Source organism: Sturnira hondurensis, unplaced genomic scaffold (assembly GCF_014824575.4).
Source record: "Sturnira hondurensis isolate 20B ecotype Veracruz unplaced genomic scaffold, ASM1482457v3 Scaffold0004136, whole genome shotgun sequence".
In the NCBI taxonomy this organism is placed as follows: Eukaryota; Metazoa; Chordata; class Mammalia; order Chiroptera; family Phyllostomidae; genus Sturnira; species Sturnira hondurensis.
Window position 1 is genome coordinate 5,806,487 of NW_028076767.1, and position 18,329 is coordinate 5,824,815.

Below are 18,329 nucleotides of genomic sequence, written 5' to 3' on the forward strand. Positions count from 1 at the left end.
TTATTTAATTTGAAACTCTTCTCTGATTTCTGTTCTATAATGTTTTCTTTTCTAGAAGCCAAATTTTAACCATGCACTGGTTAAGATTTATTTATTTTGAAGTATTGTTTGCAGTTATTTTATCGACAATATAGAACTGTGTATAACCACCTAACCAGTGAACTTTAGACTGGTAAGGAACGTAACATGATACTACTAGTAAATTTAGCTTGAAAATGATCAGAGAAAGCACTTTTTAACCTAAATAGTGAAGATTTAAAAACTTAGAATAAGAGTGTCCTATATTCAATTTTGTCATTAGAGGGGAAAAATGCAGCTATTGAATCTATTTGTTAATTTTTGCAAAATACACACATTATCTTTTCATTAACACAATAGTGTGACATACAGTTTTGTCACCACTGGATTCGTGTATGATTTAAAATGAAAATGAAAGGAACACACAGGAAAGTAGCTTCTTATCTTCCCAGATACAGCCTCCACGAGTGCCTCTGCTGTGTACTGGAGTGAGTTTGAAGAAGTTCAGGTAATCATCTCCTAACCAGCAGCTTAACTTAAAGTGCATCTTCATTTTTGTCTTATCACTAAAAGCTTGCTTATTGACCTCTTTCTCTCCTATCTCCTAAACTTGGATTGGCTCTCAGTTAGATTGGCACCTGTTGCTATTTGTAGCAGCAGTTGCAGGATTCATTTGCTTTTTTTTCTCTTGCTGTGCATTTATGAATGTTTTATAACTTTAGATGTGGTAATATACATGTATCCATATCCTTGGTCAGGAGTTTTCAGAATTCTGTTTGAATAATGAATGTGTGTATTTCCCACCCCTAGTTTTGTACTGTCTTAACATACAAGCTTTTAAAATTTGTTTTATGCTTTCTCTTTAGATTGTAAGCTCTTCATGGGCAGTGGCCATATATTCTGTATTTGCTACTTCCTAGAACCTAGTATTTTATCATGTACATAATGAGCACTTGATAAATACTGATTAGAAGAATGGTGAATGCAACATGTGATTCTGAAACGCTGTCATTTTCATTGGGACTCAACAAGTGTGTAATGTAAAAAGCACCATACTTGGAAGCTATACTTGGAAGCTATGACAATAAAAAAAAAGTTATTCACATTATTTTACTTCAAAATGTTAACGTGTCAGACCTCATCATTACCCTCCTAACTCATCTTCAGCTTACTTTGTATGCCATTAAAAAAGAATAAGAAAGTAGTTGGGAGCTCTCTTACTTTCCCATTCAAATATATATACCACTGGACCAGCATCTCTGCCCGTCCTCTCCTGCCTTTCCTGCTATTCAGTGGACGGAGTATCCCAGGTTGTATCGGAGGCCATCTCTTTCACTTAGGCCTAGAGCCCATCTTCTCTAGCACCTCAAAGATTAATCCTGCAATTACCTCCTTTCTTTCCTCCATGATCGATTTTTCCTTTTCTGATGAATGGAATATGGTAAACAGTCATATTCTATTTTTTAAAAACCTTTTTTGATTTGCCTATTTTTTATTATCTCTCCCATTTTGCTGTCCCTCTTCATAGGTGAACCTTATAAAGTGTTGCTTATTTATATAGTCTGTTTCTACTGACCCCTTTTCCTCACCTCACATTCTCTTTAACCCAAATTGGGCTTCAGTCTCCATTGTTCCACCCAAACTGTCTCAGTGTGTTCATCAGATAGTTTGCCTCGTACTAATTATCATTTCAAACTGTTTGCTAAATTTGGGTGTCAGTTATTCTTAAACTTTTTTTTAGCCAGAGGATAATATAATGACTTTTAACACCTTTTGATGTGGGTGATAGTGTCATTTAGGGGAGGTCAGCATCATTTATGATACTGAAAATTTAGAACACAGCAGCCCGATACATACTCTAAGAATTAACAATTTTAAGAGATAGCATTGGCAAGTTTTGGACAATGTAATTTTGCAGTGTTATTTCATTAAAAGTTACTGGATTGCCAGCCACCCCTCTCCCCATTTTTTAAAAAACGAGTGATAATTTTTCTTACTCTATATTTCTTTGTTATGCTTAATTAAAATATAGTCTCCTACATGCCAGTGCAGTTCTCACTACTGAGGAACAGAAGTTAAGATCCTTATAACAAACAAATCATAATTGTTCCATGGATGATAACATTTAGAGAAGGGAATTTTAGAGTCTTTTACTAAAGAGTAAATTTAAAACTTGTATATATTTTTCAATAAATAATGAGAGCAACACTTTCTAATTTCCCAAAAGACCTGAATATTATTGTTAGTACTTTAAAAAGATGCCAGCAATTGACCATTTTCAAAAGTTTATGACTTCATTACTGACACTATGTGGAATATACTATTTGTAATTAAACAGCTCTCACCTCCTACTCTACTTTTGCTCTAATAAAAGAAATGGGTAATTGGGAACATCAGCCTGGTGTTGGGAGACCCGAATTGCAGTGTCTTCCTCCACCACTAACTTCTGTAACTTGGGCAAATTGTCCCATCTAGACTTCATTGTAACAGGAAAGCTGGAATGTTTTTTAAGATTTCAAATGCAGTGATAGTAATTTCACATAAAAGGATTAGACGTTACTAGACTAGGATGTGTGTGTATAAATTTTTTTTACCTGTAGAGTTGTTCCTTAAGAGCTAAACTTAACGCATGTAAATATGTAATATGTACAATCAATGTAGAATTCGTTGACTTTTAATTTACAATTGTGAAAATAATGACTTTATTCTAGAGTGTTAGGTTATTACAGATATGTATAAGTATTTCTGACAGGGTTCCAAATGTATATGTATTATCTTAATCATTCAGAATAGAGGTAAGCATATAATTTGGTCAGTAATTCATTTTTAAAGCTAGTATTAAATTTTAAATATCATTTTTTGTCAGTGTTTTGCCTACATTTTAAAAATCATACTTTTGTTTAGTCTGCAGTTATTCTGACAAAACTGTTCTAAATTGGCAGTACATGTTTAGGGAAAGGGGGAAGATTTATTTAAACTAATTTTTTTGAGCTTTCAAGGTTATAAAGTACCTCATAAGTCATGTTGTATGATATCATATGAAGAATTACCCAATTAAATATTAGAAAAACTGTTTCTGTATAATTTTCTCCTTTTTAAAATGTTTCAAATAAATACAATTAGTAGAATTTGTCAGTTTCAAACATAAAAATAATCTGTTCTGTTTTACATATTTACTAGCATTAATTTAAAATACTAGCTAGCATTTTGGATATCTAAATATTATATACTGAAAAAAATCCCTGTCTCTACTGAATGGTGTATAATTTGTTTAAATAATAGTCTCAAGTGAATATTTAAAGTTTATTTTCAACAAGATTACTTGAAATTATTTTCTTTCAATAGAAACTTTTTTAAATGGGGGTGAGCCTGGCTGGTGTGGCTCAGTGGATTGAGTGCTGCCCTGCAAACCAAAAGGTCTCCAATTCTATTTCCACTCAGGGCATATGCCTGGGGTTTGAGACAGACCCCCAACAGGGAGTGTGTGAGAGGCAACCACACACTGATTTTTCTCTCCCTGTCTCCCTCCTTTCCCCCTCTCTCTAAAAATAAATAAATAAAATATTTTTAAAAAATGGGTAATAAGTAAGGGTTGGTAAGAAAAGGGAGCTCATTAAATACAAGTGTGGTACATTGGTTAAAGAACTAATTATCTAATAATTTGACAGTACAGTGTTTTAAAAGTTATGTTGATATTAAATTTACACAAAGTACTTTTTATAGTTAGTATATTGGTCAGTTTAGTGTATAGTCTCTCTACATAGAGATTAAGGTTTTGGTTGCACTGATTCAAAATATGTAAGAGTTAGTGTTGAGAATTTAGTTTGAAAACATGTATGTGTCTTTAAAAAATACAGTTATAGCCAAAAGAATGGAAATAACTAATGCACTTCATTTTTCTTTTAGCTCCTGGAGCCTGTCTGCCATCAGCTGTTTGAACTCTATCGTAGCTCTGAGGTTCGACTTAAGAGGTTCACACTGCAGTTCTTGCCAGAGTTGATGTGGGTTTATTTACGGCTTACAGTTAGCCGAGACAGACAAAGTAATGGTTGCATTGAAGCACTTCTGTTAGGAATTTATAATTTGGTAAGTTGAAAATGATAATTTTGGATTTTTTTAAGTGCTCTGAACCAGTACTTAAAGAATATTTAGAGGAAAAAATTGAAATATCTACTGAATAATCTATTTGACTTAATTCAATTGAATACAGAGGTGCTTAATAAGTAATTGCTGATAACACGTTTTATAAAATAGGTACAACTATTATAAATGACAGTATTGTTAGTATTTTGTGACTTATTTCTTGAAGTTATTTTACTTGACCATTATTTATAAATGCTGTGCATTTAAACTTTTTAAAATTTGTTCTTAATAATTATTTGATAATGTATTATGTCTCTGATACTACATTGTTTATGAAACTTTTTCAGAGGAATTCTTAAGAACCTTAAACATTATTCTTCTGTTTTATTTCTCATGGTGCCCATTTTAGAACATTGGTATTGAAACTGCCCTTTGAAGTCTTATATTTTGTGTATTCAGTATTCCTTATAAACAAACACTCCACATAATAAAATAAAGGTTTATAATTAAGCCCTGGCCGGGTGGCCCAGTTGATTGAAGCATCATATAGTTGAGAGGTAATAAAGTACCTCATAAAATATCCAGTCTCACAATAAATAATATTCTTCTGCACCAGTACTTGGTCCTCTAAGTATTATCCCTTAAAAATCATTAGAAAACAGCCCTGGCTGGTGTGGCTCAGTGGATTGAGTGCTGGCCTGCAAACCAAAGGGGTGCTGGTTTGATTCCCAGTCAGGGCACATACCTGGGTTGCAGGCCAGGTCCTCATTAGGGGGCACATGAGAGGCAACCACACATTGATGTTGCTCTCCCTTTTTTCTCCCTCCCTTCCCCTCTCTCTAAAAATAATTAAATAAAATCTTTTTTAAAAATTAGAAAACATTTCCATCACTAGGACATATATCTGAAGAATGGAGCATACATGGCCTTTAGAGTCATTTATATTTTGTTTAAAACCAGGCCCTGCCACTTGTTAGCTGTTTTAAATTTGGGCAAGTTACTTAATATTTTGACTTCAGTTGCCTCCTCTGTAAAGCAGAAGTAAAGCATTGTTATAGGGTTAAAAACAATTAGAAAAACCCAACATCATGCCTGTGGTGTTTGATAAATGTTTATCATTATTAGCAGTAGTATCAAATTGAAGGTGAGTTTTTTAAATGAAAAGCTGTTCTAGGTATAAAATTCTCCATTTTGCTAATTTGTCTGATTGTTTTTTTCTTTAAAAGCAGGAAATTTGTTTCTTATATCACTGTGTCCTCTCTAGTGCTTAACACAGGTACTCAGTACATGTTTGTTGATTTAATCATTGAACTTAGTGTTTCAGATTAATTTACCATTATGCTGACATTTTTATTAATTTTATTAATGTAGTAAAATTCAGTAGTGGAACAAATGAACCAAAAATATTTTGTCTAGTGGAAAGCTTGACAAGTTCTTGACAGTACTTAGTGCTGTGGTTTAATTACTTTTTGGTATCTCAGATAGAGTGTATTATTAAAAAAATGCTCAATTATATGCCAGAAATATAACCTCAGGCTTCTGTCTTTTAACTCATTTGATATCTGTGTTCTGTCTTCTCTGTGGTTCTCATTTTTTATCACACTGGTTTTCTTCTATATATTCATTTCTGTTTTTCCTTTCCCTCCCTAGCACTTCTTTGTTTAAGATAGCCTCAGGAGAGTTTTATATTGTCCTCAGCTTAAACAAAGTTCAGAACACCCTTCTCCGCAAATACGAATGTACATCAAAAGTATTTGGCTTAATTAATTAAAATTTTAGGAAGAGAAGTTAAAAATTGTTGCCTAACTTAATCAACTCCATTCATCTTAGCTACCATAGACTTTCTGCGAGGCACAATGGCCCAGATGTGGTAGTAACTAGTTTGACTACAAAGTAGTTAAATAATCTCTCTAAGGAATTTTTAAACCTATTTTCCTGCCGGAATTAGAGGTAGGACCATTAATTCACATATAATTAGTACTCTCCTATGACATACAAAACTCAGAAATGAGCCCTATAGGGATGTCCTTTTGGGTTTGTGTTTTGGTGATGGTAGTTGTTTTCTTTCTTTTATGTTGTTCAACCCCTTAGTCTCTCTCTGGCCACCTTCCTGTTAGGTGTAGTAAGGACAGTCTTTTCTATGAATTGTATGTCCATTATGTGTGCTAATGTGTGTTATAAAAGAAACATAGAACTAAAATGAGGCAGTAGAGAAAGGGATTGATACAGGAGGAGCATTTCATCCCTTTAATTGCAGGCACCTGTAGGCAGGTTTTTATTGATACCTGTAGAAGTTTGGATGTGCCAGAGACTGTAGAAATAAAGGACACCATTGTCCTATTCATTGAAAGCCTAAGTGCTTTTAAAATTTGCAAGGATTTTCATGCAGTTTAGTAATTACGTGCCTAAAAGTGAACTTATTTTTAGTCACTTGGACTAATAATAGTGGTTATCACGATATGTAGCTTATTTCAAGTCATTAGTTTATTGCTGAATAATTATGAGTTATTTTTAGTTGAGATTCATTCTGTGTTAGAATAATTTGTTTTTCTTATTTCAATAAGTGTGGATTTCTTGGCTGAGGCCTTTAATTTCCATTTAACTCAGCCATGTTTCTACTGAAAGATCAAATCACTTGTACTCTGTCTGACCTGTATGTAAATTTAACATGAAAATTGAGGTGTGGGCCTGATTTATGTCTTTGCTGTCATGGTGTATTTGATTTATTTTAGTATTACACTCAAATCTTTCAAAGAATGATTCAACTACCAAGTGTACAAATTTGCTAATAGGTTAGCAAAGATACACTAGGGTAGTGATATTTTTTAATATATTACTTTCATAAAAATTTTCCTCAGCTGCCAATGATATATTTGGTAAATTAAGAAAGCATTATTTCTTAAAGTCCTGTGATTATTTCATTATCTTTGTATATTTCTTTAACTATAGGAAATTGCTGATAAAGATGGAAACAATAAAGTTCTGTCTTTCACTATCCCTTCCTTATCTAAGCCTTCAATATACCATGAGGTAAGTAAGATTGAAAAGGTAGAATTATTTAAAGTTATACTGAATAAAGATAAAATTTACCTTCTTACTGGAGATAAATATTCCTAATACATCTGTACTGATTTACTTCCTAAAAGTGAATGTTTACTATTAGTGACATAAAGTTAAGCTGTTGTCAAGAGAGACGAAAAGTAATTAATGGAACATTTTCCTCTAGTTCTTGTTTATTTCTTTGTATTCTTCACCTATAGCATTTTCAGCCTTTTTTATTACTTTTTTGAATTTTCAAAAATATTTCTTAATTTTTTAAATTTAAAACATTTTTATTACAGTTGACATATAATATTCTATACTTTTTAACTAGAAATCATATTAGAAAATGATATGGTAGATTATTTAGGTTTTATTATTTTTAGGGAAAATGACTACTTAGAAGAATATTATCACTTATTATTTCATTTCCATTTGAAGGACTCTAATTGATGCATTCTAAAGCTGTTCATTAACATTGCACTTTTAAAAAAGATTATATTTATTTCTAAGATTTTATTTATTTATTTTTAGAGAGAGGGGAAGGGAAGGAGAAAGAGGGAGAGAAACATCAGTGTGTGGTTGCCTTTCACATAACCCCTTCCAGGGACCTGGCCTGCAACCCAGGCATGCGCTCTGACTAAGAATTGAACTGGCAACCCTTTGGTTCGCAGGCCAACACTCAATCCACTGAGCCACACCAGCCAAGGCATATTTTATTTATTTATTTTTAGAGAGAAGGGAAGGAGACAAAGAGCGAGGGAAACATCTCAATCATTACCTCTCACAGGCCCACAACTGGGGACCTGGCCCAGGCATGTGCCCTGACTGGGTGTTGAACCAGTGGTCTTTTAGTTCGCAGGCTGGTGCTCAATCTGCTGAGCCACGTCAGCCAGGGCTAATGTTACATTTCTGATTTTTGTTTATATTTATTTGGTTGAACAATGTAAAAATACTGATTGTCATGTAGGTAGATGACTCCTGTTGAGCTGAACTCCTTCTGCATCTTCTCGTTAACAATATCTGTTATGAATTAAGCTTCTGGTCTCTAGTGGCTTTTTATGCATAAAGTCATGAGGAAAGCATTTAAAGAAACTTTATGAGTAGTCTAAAAATTATATGCCATTTTCTGCCCAGGCTACTGTGGCTCAGTGGATTGGGTGCTGGTCTGCGAACCAAAGGGTTGCCAGTTCAATTCCCAATCAGGGCACATGCCTGGGTTGTGGGCCAGGTCCCTGGAAGGGGTTACGTAAAATGCAACCACACACTGATGTTTTTCTCCCTCTTTCTCCTTCCCTTCCCTTCTCTCTAAAAATAAATAAATAAAAGTCTTTTAAAAAACAACTATATGCCATTTTCTTATCAACAATCAGTGTCCTCTGTTTCATAGTTCTACGAGGCTATTTTTTTATGTAATAAAGCCCTCTGGGACTTCGTGTGTTGGAAATAGAGTGCCTCTTGTTTAGCCAGGACTCATTCTGGCATGGAATATTTCTGAGTAATTTAATTTTAATTAAGTTTTGTGTATCATATTATGAAATAAAATGGAGGATAGTGAAACATTTATGAATGGATGGTTCTTCTAACTGTAGAAACGTGAAATCAATCAATCAATCAATCAAGACATTTAATCATAGCCTTCAATATTGTTTGTGTTTTATAATTATAACTCTGCACCTTGCTGTCTTCATTGTAGAATGAGATTAATGGGAGTACTTACCTACCTGAAGTTAGTACAACTTCATAGTTTGAATGTACAGTCCCCAAGACTGCTTGTTTTCTAGAACAGGGGTCCCCAATCTCCGTGCTACAGAAAGTACCAATCGGGCTTGTTAGGGATTGGGCTGCATGGCAGGAGGTGAGCTTGAATGTAATGCACTTGAATCATTCCGGAACCATTCCCCCCGGCCTGGTCTGTGGAAAAAGGTCTTCTACTGAACCGGTTCCTGGTGCCAAAAAGGTTGGGGACCACTGTTGTAGAGTACAAAAAAATTAAAATTGATGTATTTGTAATCTTTAGTTTTTTAGCAACTGTTCTTATCTATGTCCTAAATAGAGATTTATTTCCTATCTTTCAAAAATTAAATCAGTGTATTTTCTGTATAATTTTCAAAAACAGCTGTAGAACTTGATTAGAGTGTTGTCACAACATGCCAAGGTTGCAGGTTCCATCCCTAGTCAGGGCACATACAAGAATCAACCAATGAATGCATAAGAAAGTGAAATAGCAAATCAGTGTTTCTGTCTCCCCTCCTGCCTTCCTTTATCTCTAAAAAGTAAATAAACAAACAAACAGATATCTAGATAGATTGATAGCTGTAGAATAGGAAGGACCCAGAAACTCCTGGAATTATCTTCTGGAGGGTGGACCCCTTATAGTACAGGCCTCACCTGCTAGGTGAGTGTTCTAGGAACCCATCTATATCAGTGTACCAGCTGGCAGTGTTGTGAGAGGCTGCATTCAGGTTCAGTGAATTTTTTTGAAGACTCTTTCGACTCATTTGCCCATTTCATGATGGGTGATTTATGAGTGCACCTGCCCACACCATGCTGCATGTTCAGCAGTTTTTGACCCTATTTGCATGATCTTGCTGCATGTGACTTTTTTTGTTTCCATGGATGAAAAAAAGAGGTCCTCAAAGGGAAATGTTTTGCCGATGTGGGAGAGGTGAAACAAAAAATAACAGATGCACTAAAAGTTATCAAAATCAATGAGCTCAGAAACTGAGCAGTGGGAAAAACATCTCCACAGGTGTATTGCATCAAATGGGTAGTATTTTGAAGGTGACTTGAGGTTTAAACATAAGAATAAATATATAACTTTTGACAAATAAACTCCAGTGTTTTGGGGTCACTGCTTATATAATTGAAAAATGGAAAGAGTTTTTTTTAAAAAAAGAAATGGTCTGAAGCTGCCTTTTGTTGAACAAAATTAAATATCATTATTTGGTACAGACTTTTTGTTTGTTTTAGAGACACTGTCTCATACTTACCTTATTTTTATAGCCCTCGACAATCGGATCCATGGCTTTGACAGAAGGAGCATTGTGTCAGCACGATCTTATCAGGGTTGTTTACAGTGATCTTCATCCTCAGAGGGAGACATTCACTGCCCAAAACCGGTAATGGTCAAAACTGTAGAGAGTCATAATTGTTAATTTATGCTTAATAGTTAACTCTAACTACTTTGGTTCAGATTTGATGTGGGAAGAGGCAAAAAGTTAAATATGTGATATGAGTGAATACACCATAGCAGTAAAATACCTGTTCACTCAGTGCTTGGTTACTGTGTTATGGTTATCTTATATAAAGCAATGTAAAACCTGAAAGTGTAGGCATGAAGTCAGCCAAACTTAAAAGCTTACTCTCAGGGGCAGTTTATCTACTCTCTACACCTTGCTCTTCATTGTAGAATGGGTTCATGAGAGTACCTACCGACTTGAAATTTGACAAACTGCGAAGTTTGAATGCATAGTCCACAAAAATACCCTCACATCTGATACCAGTTGCAAAGTTGGGTGGGGCACTCCTGTAATTACCCTTAGGTTTGATAACCCACTAGAAGGACTCACAAAACTCAATGAATGAAAGCTCTTATATTGACAGTTATAGTTTATTTCAAGGAAAAGGTAGAAATTGAAATCAGCCATGTCCTCACCAACACTTATTTTTCACCTTTTTTATAATAGCCTTCTTACCCCTAAGTGAAGAGTGATATCTCATTGTGTTATTGTTTTGTTTTTGCATATGTTTTAGTTTTTTTATGCAATCAACTATATCAGAATATATTCATTCATATATATATTTCAAAGTTAAATATGCACTAATTCTACACATTTTATCATAAAAAACTGCGTTCAACAGCTCCCTCTCCCATTTCTCCTTTCCCAAATGTAATGCCTTTCAACAAGGGTTCTCAACCAGGGCAGACCTGGGCCCATCACTCCCACCCCAGGAACGTTCGACAATGTCTGGAGACTTCAGATTATCACAACTGCATGAGGAGGGGCTACTGTAGGTATCTTATGTGTAGAGGTTGGGGTGTCACTCAACATTCCACAATGCCTCGGTCAGCCCCCACAACAAACGCTTATCTAACCCAAAATGCCAATAGTGCATTGGGTTAAAAAATCTTGCTTTCAACTGACCATTTACCTCCACATCTTTGAGTAACTTGCTGATTCTTACTTTTTCAGTTGTAGGCATTATTTATTAACATATCTCTAGGAAAGATAATGATTTAGTCCATTATCTTTCTCATTCTCCTATATTTTCAAGGTAGTTATGTTGTCATTGTGGGGAATTCATTATTCAGATTTCTCATTATTATGAATGACCATGGTTCATTCAGAGCTAGCTGTTCAGTGCTGAGCTTTGTGATTAACTGGTTACTTTGCCTTTCCTTTGTACCTTTTTTATTTTCCTTGGAGTTCATAATTGTTTTTTTTCTTTGTTTATTATGTGCTTTGTAATCCAGTCCCTGCAAGTTCTCTATCTACTGTCATAATTTCCTGTCAAGTCTTCATACATACTGATCATTCTCTGTTTTATTTTCCTGAAAAGGGAGCTCCTAAAGTCTTTTCACTTACTCCAGTCTGGACCGTGTTACCCTCTTTGCCTGGTACACACTTATCTTGGGATCTCCTTCCTTCTTATGCCCCAAATTCCTTCTGTCTTTTTCCTGTGTGGATCTACTGTTGGTGGTGCACTAGATCGGCCTTCTGTGTTCCTGGTGTTCTGAAATTCCACCGTGATACTCCTTGGGGTGGATTTGTTTCCTCCATTGTGCTGAGCACTAAATGGACTCTTTTGATTTGGAAATTTATGTCTTTGAGGCTGAGAAGATTTTTTGAATTATTTTTATTAATTAGTTTGGCCTGTCCATTTTACCTGGTCTTTTATTATCTGTCTTCGGGAGCTTTTATTATTTGGATGTTGAAACTCCTGGAGTGGTCCTCTCTCCTATTTGCCATCTCTTTTCTTCTGCTTTAATTTATTTACATCCTTAACTTCACCAGTTCTTTTTTGTGTGTGTAAGTTTTTAATTTGTGCAATTATTTTGTATATATAAAGGTTTTTCTTTTCTGAGTGGTTTTTAAAACAGATTCTGGTTTTGCTTTGCTGAGCATTTTTTTGTATAGAAACATCTCTTATATATTTTGAGAATATTAGTGATAATTTGGTTTGTTCAGAGTTTTTTTCTCTTTGTTACGATTCCTTGAAATTGTACTTTTTTTTCTACTTTTTTGTTTTTGATCTTGTTTTCATGTTAGTGGATTTCCTCAGGTATTTTTTCTCTCCCTTAAATTTAAGAGTAGGGGAATAAAGGTTGAGAAGCTTTTACCATGTTAATAGCTGACCATCAACTTCACAATTGTTCTCTGGGCCGTTCAGTTAGGGAATTTTCTAAGTCCATGTCTTTAGATCTTTCTTCTTAGGGTGGTCAAACTCCCTAGAGAAAACTCTTGTAGTCTGTTAACTACAGGGCCAGCTGCTAGCACTCTGGTGGCGAGGTGGGGAAGGAGCGCATGAGGTCCTGATTTCCAGTAAGGTGTGTTTCACTTAATCTTGATTTTTTTCAGTATGGTCTCTTTTTCCTTCAACCCCCACCCCATGTCACAGTTGTGCCTGGTGGTTTCTAGGTAGAAGTTTCCTGAAAAGAAAATTTAAATTTCAGGAAATAAATATTCAATAAACCAAACGATATAGGGAAGAAGGGACCTGAACATGACTGCTTCTTGAGTCAGACTTTCAACTTAGCTTTGTTTTGTTTTTTGTTTTTTAACATTTTTTTATTTTTGTTCAAGTACAGTTTTCTGCCTTTTCCCCTACCCCTCCCCTCAACTCACTTTTTAGCTTTTTATTTTGAAATAATTTCAGACTTGCAAAAATGGTACAAATAGTTTCAATATACTCTTCGCCACCTATGGGAAGCTTTTTAGAAGCACAAATTCCCTAGCATTCTGCCCACAGAGATTATAATGGGTCAGTCTGGGTTGAGACACAATAATGTATTTTTCCAAAAAGTCTTTAAATAATGATAATGTTCATTCAGGTTTGGGAGCCACTTTCTTAGTTACATTGTAACTATTAGGAAATCATTCATTTACTCATTCAATAAATATTTATTATAATATCATAATGTATTAGACACTGTGTTGGACACTAGAGGTAGAGATGATAAATCAGGGTCTCTACCCTAAAGTTGTTTATTACCAAATGGGTAAAACAGACATAAAGACAGAATTATTATTCAGTGGAATAAAGGCTATATTAGAGCTACCCAGATAAGGGAATACTGTATTTTGCTGAGTATAATGCACACCCACGTTTCTGTGAGCATTATACACGGGTTTGTTGTGCCCATGCTATGTCATCATTATACCCATGTATAATAAACATCCTTATTTTTCCCTCAAAAATTTGGGCAAAAAGTGAGCATTATACATGGCAAAAAATGGTAGTTTCCTTCAGCTGGGGGAATTATGAACAGCTTTATGTCTAAGGTCATAAAGTTTGAACTAGGACTTGAAACCTTAGCAGGAGTTTCCTAAGTATGTTCTGGTAAGAAAGAACAGCAAGCATAGAAGTAAGTTGTTATGAAAGGTTATGGCATATTTGTGGAGTGGGAAGAAGACCGATTTACTGTGGTGTATGTGGTAGGCAGTGCGGAGGGCAAGGTTGGAGAGGGAGTTTGAGGGTGAATTGTAAAGGGCCTTGTATGCCATGATGAGTTTGGATTTCATCATTCAGTCAGTAGGAAAGTGGACTAATGTAGATAGGGGAGTCATCTGTTCAACCATGATGGTTTATTTTTTGAGGAAGAAAATATAAGTGACAGCAAGAGATATGACCTTTAAAAAGGAAAATGGAAATGGGAAGCATTGAGGAAGAGACTAGTAATAAGACTAAGAAATCATGAAAGTCAATATTAAGGCATTGTTGTTATAACCATCCAGTGAAGAAATCACTTACTAGAATCTCTAGGAGAAGTGATTGTTTATAATCCTTTCCCCTTGTTTTTGTTTGTTTCTAGGTTTGAAGTCCTGAGTTTTCTCATGTTGTGTTACAATTCTGCTATTGTATATATGCCTGCTTCATCTTATCAATCTCTTTGTCGGATGGGCTCCAGGTGAGAGAAGTAATTATCGTTACCCTTCATATTTATTTATTTGACAAATATTTATTGAGCATATTCTCTATGATAAGCACTGTTATAACTTCTGATGACATAGCAGTAAATAAAACTCATGGAGCTTATATTCCTGTAGGAATCCTTATCATCTTAGGTATCATGACTTCTTGAAAATATTTCAGCATTAAAAAAGTATTTTCTGTCTGAACATCAAGTTTAGCCAAGGTGTCTTAAGCTTAGGGTGGTTTAGTGATACACCAATTTTTATATGTAAAGGAAGTCTTAAGAAATGTGAACTGGTTTCTCTGTTTCACAAATAAACTATGACTGCTTTGTATAAGAAATTAGTTATAGTACCAATTGTATATCTCATTTGTATTTGTGTTTTGTAGTTTTTGCTAAAGCAAAATTTCCAATACTTTTGACAGGCTTGAGCTGAAATAGCCACTATAGAAAGACAATTTAAGTAATAGAAATCAGTTTGGAGATGGAGGACATTTAGAGTCACAGAATTTTAGTTATAGAAGGAACCCTGAGTTCATACTATTCAACTGATTTTTACTTGAGAAAACTGAGCCCTCCAGAGTGTTAAATAATATATTAATTTTCTATTGCCTCATAACAAATTATCACAAACTTAGCACTTTAAAACTGCACACCTTTATCATTTTATAGTTTCAGTGTGTCAGGAGATATGACTTAGTTGGTTCCTTTGCTTAGGTCTACAAAGCTGCAATTACAACATTGGCTAGATTTGCAGTCTTTAAGCTTGATTGAGGAATTACACACTTCTTTTGACAGAGTTCAGTTCCTAGTTGTAGGACTGAGTGCTTCAATTTCTTGTGGGCTGTCTGCTAAAGACCAGTCTTAGTTCTTTGGCATGTGGGCCCACTCAACATAGCCTACCTATAACATGGCAGCTTACTTCTTCAAAGTAGAAGAAAGACCTGCACTGCATTCCTAAATAACATAATCAAATATACCTAATCATGGAAATCACATCACCTTTCTCATGGTTTATTGGTTAGAAGCAAATCACAGGTCCCACCCATGCTCAAGAAGAGAAAATGACATAGGGCCTGAATACCAGGAAGGAGAGATCATAGTGGTCCCAGCCCCCAAGGGGGTCTGTTCACCACAGATTCTTTGTTCAAGTGCATGTTATTGTGCTACTGGGAAGAGAGTGTGCTCCTGTTGATAAGAAAATTAAAATTTGCTAATTGGAGGAAGGCCAATCCAAATTAGCTGTAAGTTTGATTTTATAGATGATCTTAATTTAACATAGGTATATTATTTTCACTTGCCTATAATAACATGATTAATGACTAACAAAGTTCTTGTCTCTGACCTAGATGCTGTTATCAAGAGAATAAACTGTTTAAGCACTTACTACCTATCTACAGATAAATTTATAAGTTACTATTTTTGGTTTATTAAAACAAACTGCTGAATCTTTAATTGGCAGCACTATTGTGGCAGTTAAGAAAGTTTCTTGACAACAGAAGTGATGGCAAAGTTTAATGGTTCTCAAACTTTTGTTCACACATCCCATAAAATAATTTTGAAAAACTGTATACTCCTTGTACATTTTTAAGTTAACATTTAAATTTTTTCATTCTATCTTAAATAGTAGAAATTGGTATTATTTATAATATGTAAATATTGACATCATAGTACAACTAGTGGTTGGGTCAGATGTGCATAAAGTGAATATTGCAGTGATCTAAGTGCTCACCGTCATGCATTTGAGGAATAAATGAACAAGCTTTTCTTTAATAATCTGACATTATAGAAGGTGGAGCAAAAGTAGGTTTACAGTTGTGAGTACATGAAACACAATTTATTCTTTTATTATTAGTTACTAATTATTGTATTTCCATACAACTGTAAATTTACTTTTGCCCCACCCTTTATTATTCATTTCCTTCCTGAAATTGAATTTCTATTATATTTTACCCACGTATTTTATACTTATATAATGCTATTTTATACTTATAAGTCTTTTATTGATCACCTAATTATACATCTCTGCTACAAACGTATGTATATGTAAACAGAAATTTGAAAAAAATTCCTGAGACTGTGATGCACTGAAAACTAAAATATATCTTCTGGACTCACCATTGCCGTTATTCTAATAAATTAATTAGTTAAAGTAATATAGATACAACCTTTTATAACTATTATGCATAATTTTCTGGAAGCATCTTTTAAAAAGATGAATGGTAGAGGATTGTTTATAGTACTGACATCAATAGTTTAAATGTCCTTTTATTTGCTTTATCTCCCATTAATTCATCACGATAAAATTTGGGATGTGAGAAAATTATGCATTTATTTTTGTGAAGAGAGAGAAAGATGAATTTGAAAGACTCAACTATTTGAAAAAGTTGTTTTATTGATATAGTCCACTAGAATGTGTGTGTTTATGAGAGCACAGATTTTATTTTTACTTATTTTTCCTTTTTTGTCTATTCACAACTATATACTGAGGCCCAGGACAGTTACTAGAATATGGCAGGTATTCAGTAAATATTTGAGGAATTTATAAAAGCAAAAATATCTGATTCAATGAAACAGGAAATCACACATGATAAATACTATATTTTCCTAGGGTTTGTGTGAGTGGGTTTCCACGGCAACATGAAAAACACTGGAAAGAACTCTGTGGTCGCATAGTATTGGATCCTGAATTTATGGTGCAACTCCTCACAGGGGTTTATTATGCCATGTAAGTAGGTGGAATATGAAATTGGGAGGATTCTTCCTAATGTTTAGAAACCTGGTATTTCTTTTTTTCCTTATCACTTGCATGACACTGCATTTTTTTGCTCCATGATGGACCCATTATTTTATTTTTCTAATACAAACTTCTCTCGGTACTCTTTCATTTTAATTTTTTTTATTATTTAAAAAAATTCTCTCCTGAGGATATATTTATTGATTTTAAAGAGAGGATGGGGTAGACAGAGAGAAACATCAATATGAGAAAGAAACATCAATTGAAGTTTAGTTACCATCCATTACCACACTTAGTTAGTTACAAACTTTTGTTCTTTAGATGAGAACTTTAAGACTTATTATACTCTTTGCAATGTCTGTATTCTGTGCCATTGATCTATGTGTGGTTTTATGCCAATACTGTGTTAGTTTGAAATCAGAAGTATGATACCTCCAGCTTTGTTCTCCTTTCTCAAGAGTGCTTTGGCTGTTTGGGGTCTTTTGTGGTTCCACACAAATTTTAGGGTTGTTTGTTTTATTTCTGTGAAAAATGCCATCACAAATTAGATACGGATTACACTGATTTCGTAGATTGCTTTCAGTAGTATATTTTAACAATATTAATTCTCCCAGTTAATAAGCATGGAATATATTTGCATATATTTGTGTCCTTCAATTTCTTTCATCAGTATCTTATATAAAAGCTATAAGTGCACAGTGTACAAGTCATTTTTCTCCTTGATTAAACTTATTCCTAGATACGTTTTTTAAAGATTTTATTTATTTATTTTTAGACAGAGGGGAAGAGAGGGGAGTCAGAGGAAGAGAAACATCAATGTGTTGTTGCCTTTCACATGCCCCACCCACCCACTAGGAACCTGGCCTGCAACCCAGGCATGTGCCCTGACTGGGAATCGAACCCATGACACTTTGGTTCGCAGGCTGGTGCTCAATCCACTGAGCCACACCAGTCAGGGTATTCCTAGTTTTTTGTTTTTGGGGTTTTTTTTTTTTATGTAATTGTAAATGAGACTGTTTTCCTAATTCCTTTTTCTGACAGTTTGTTATTAATGTACAGAAACACAACTGATTTTTGTATATTGATTTTGTATCCTGCTACTTTACTGTGTTTGTTTATTAGTTCTAACAGCTCTTTGGTGGAATTTTTAGGATTTTCTTTTTTAAGATTTTATCTTTATTTTTAGAGAGAAGGGAAGGGAGGGAGGAAGAGAAGGAAAGAAAGAGAGGTGCGAGAGAAACATCAATTGGTTGCCTCTCACATTCCCCAACTGGGGACGTGGTCCACAGCCCAGACATGTGCACTGACTGGGAA

The 18,329-nt window shown here is 34.5% G+C and overlaps 1 protein-coding gene across 6 annotated transcripts in view; it reads left to right on the forward strand.

Moving 5' to 3' along the window:
• The window catches only part of HYCC2 (hyccin PI4KA lipid kinase complex subunit 2), a 71,038-nt gene that overhangs the window by 33,078 nt on the left and 19,631 nt on the right, over positions 1–18,329 (forward strand). For 5 of the 6 annotated variants that reach the window (XM_037043633.1, XM_037043638.1, XM_037043637.1 and 2 more), the window contains 5 exons: positions 3,925–4,104; positions 7,051–7,131; positions 10,147–10,262; positions 14,177–14,272; positions 16,890–17,006. In XM_037043633.1, the coding sequence (XP_036899528.1) occupies positions 3,925–4,104; positions 7,051–7,131; positions 10,147–10,262; positions 14,177–14,272; positions 16,890–17,006 (590 nt within the window). Of the gene's footprint in view, positions 1–470; positions 527–3,924; positions 4,105–7,050; positions 7,132–10,146; positions 10,263–14,176; positions 14,273–16,889; positions 17,007–18,329 lie in introns of all 6 variants that reach the window. The other variant, XM_037043639.1, reaches the window with a different exon arrangement.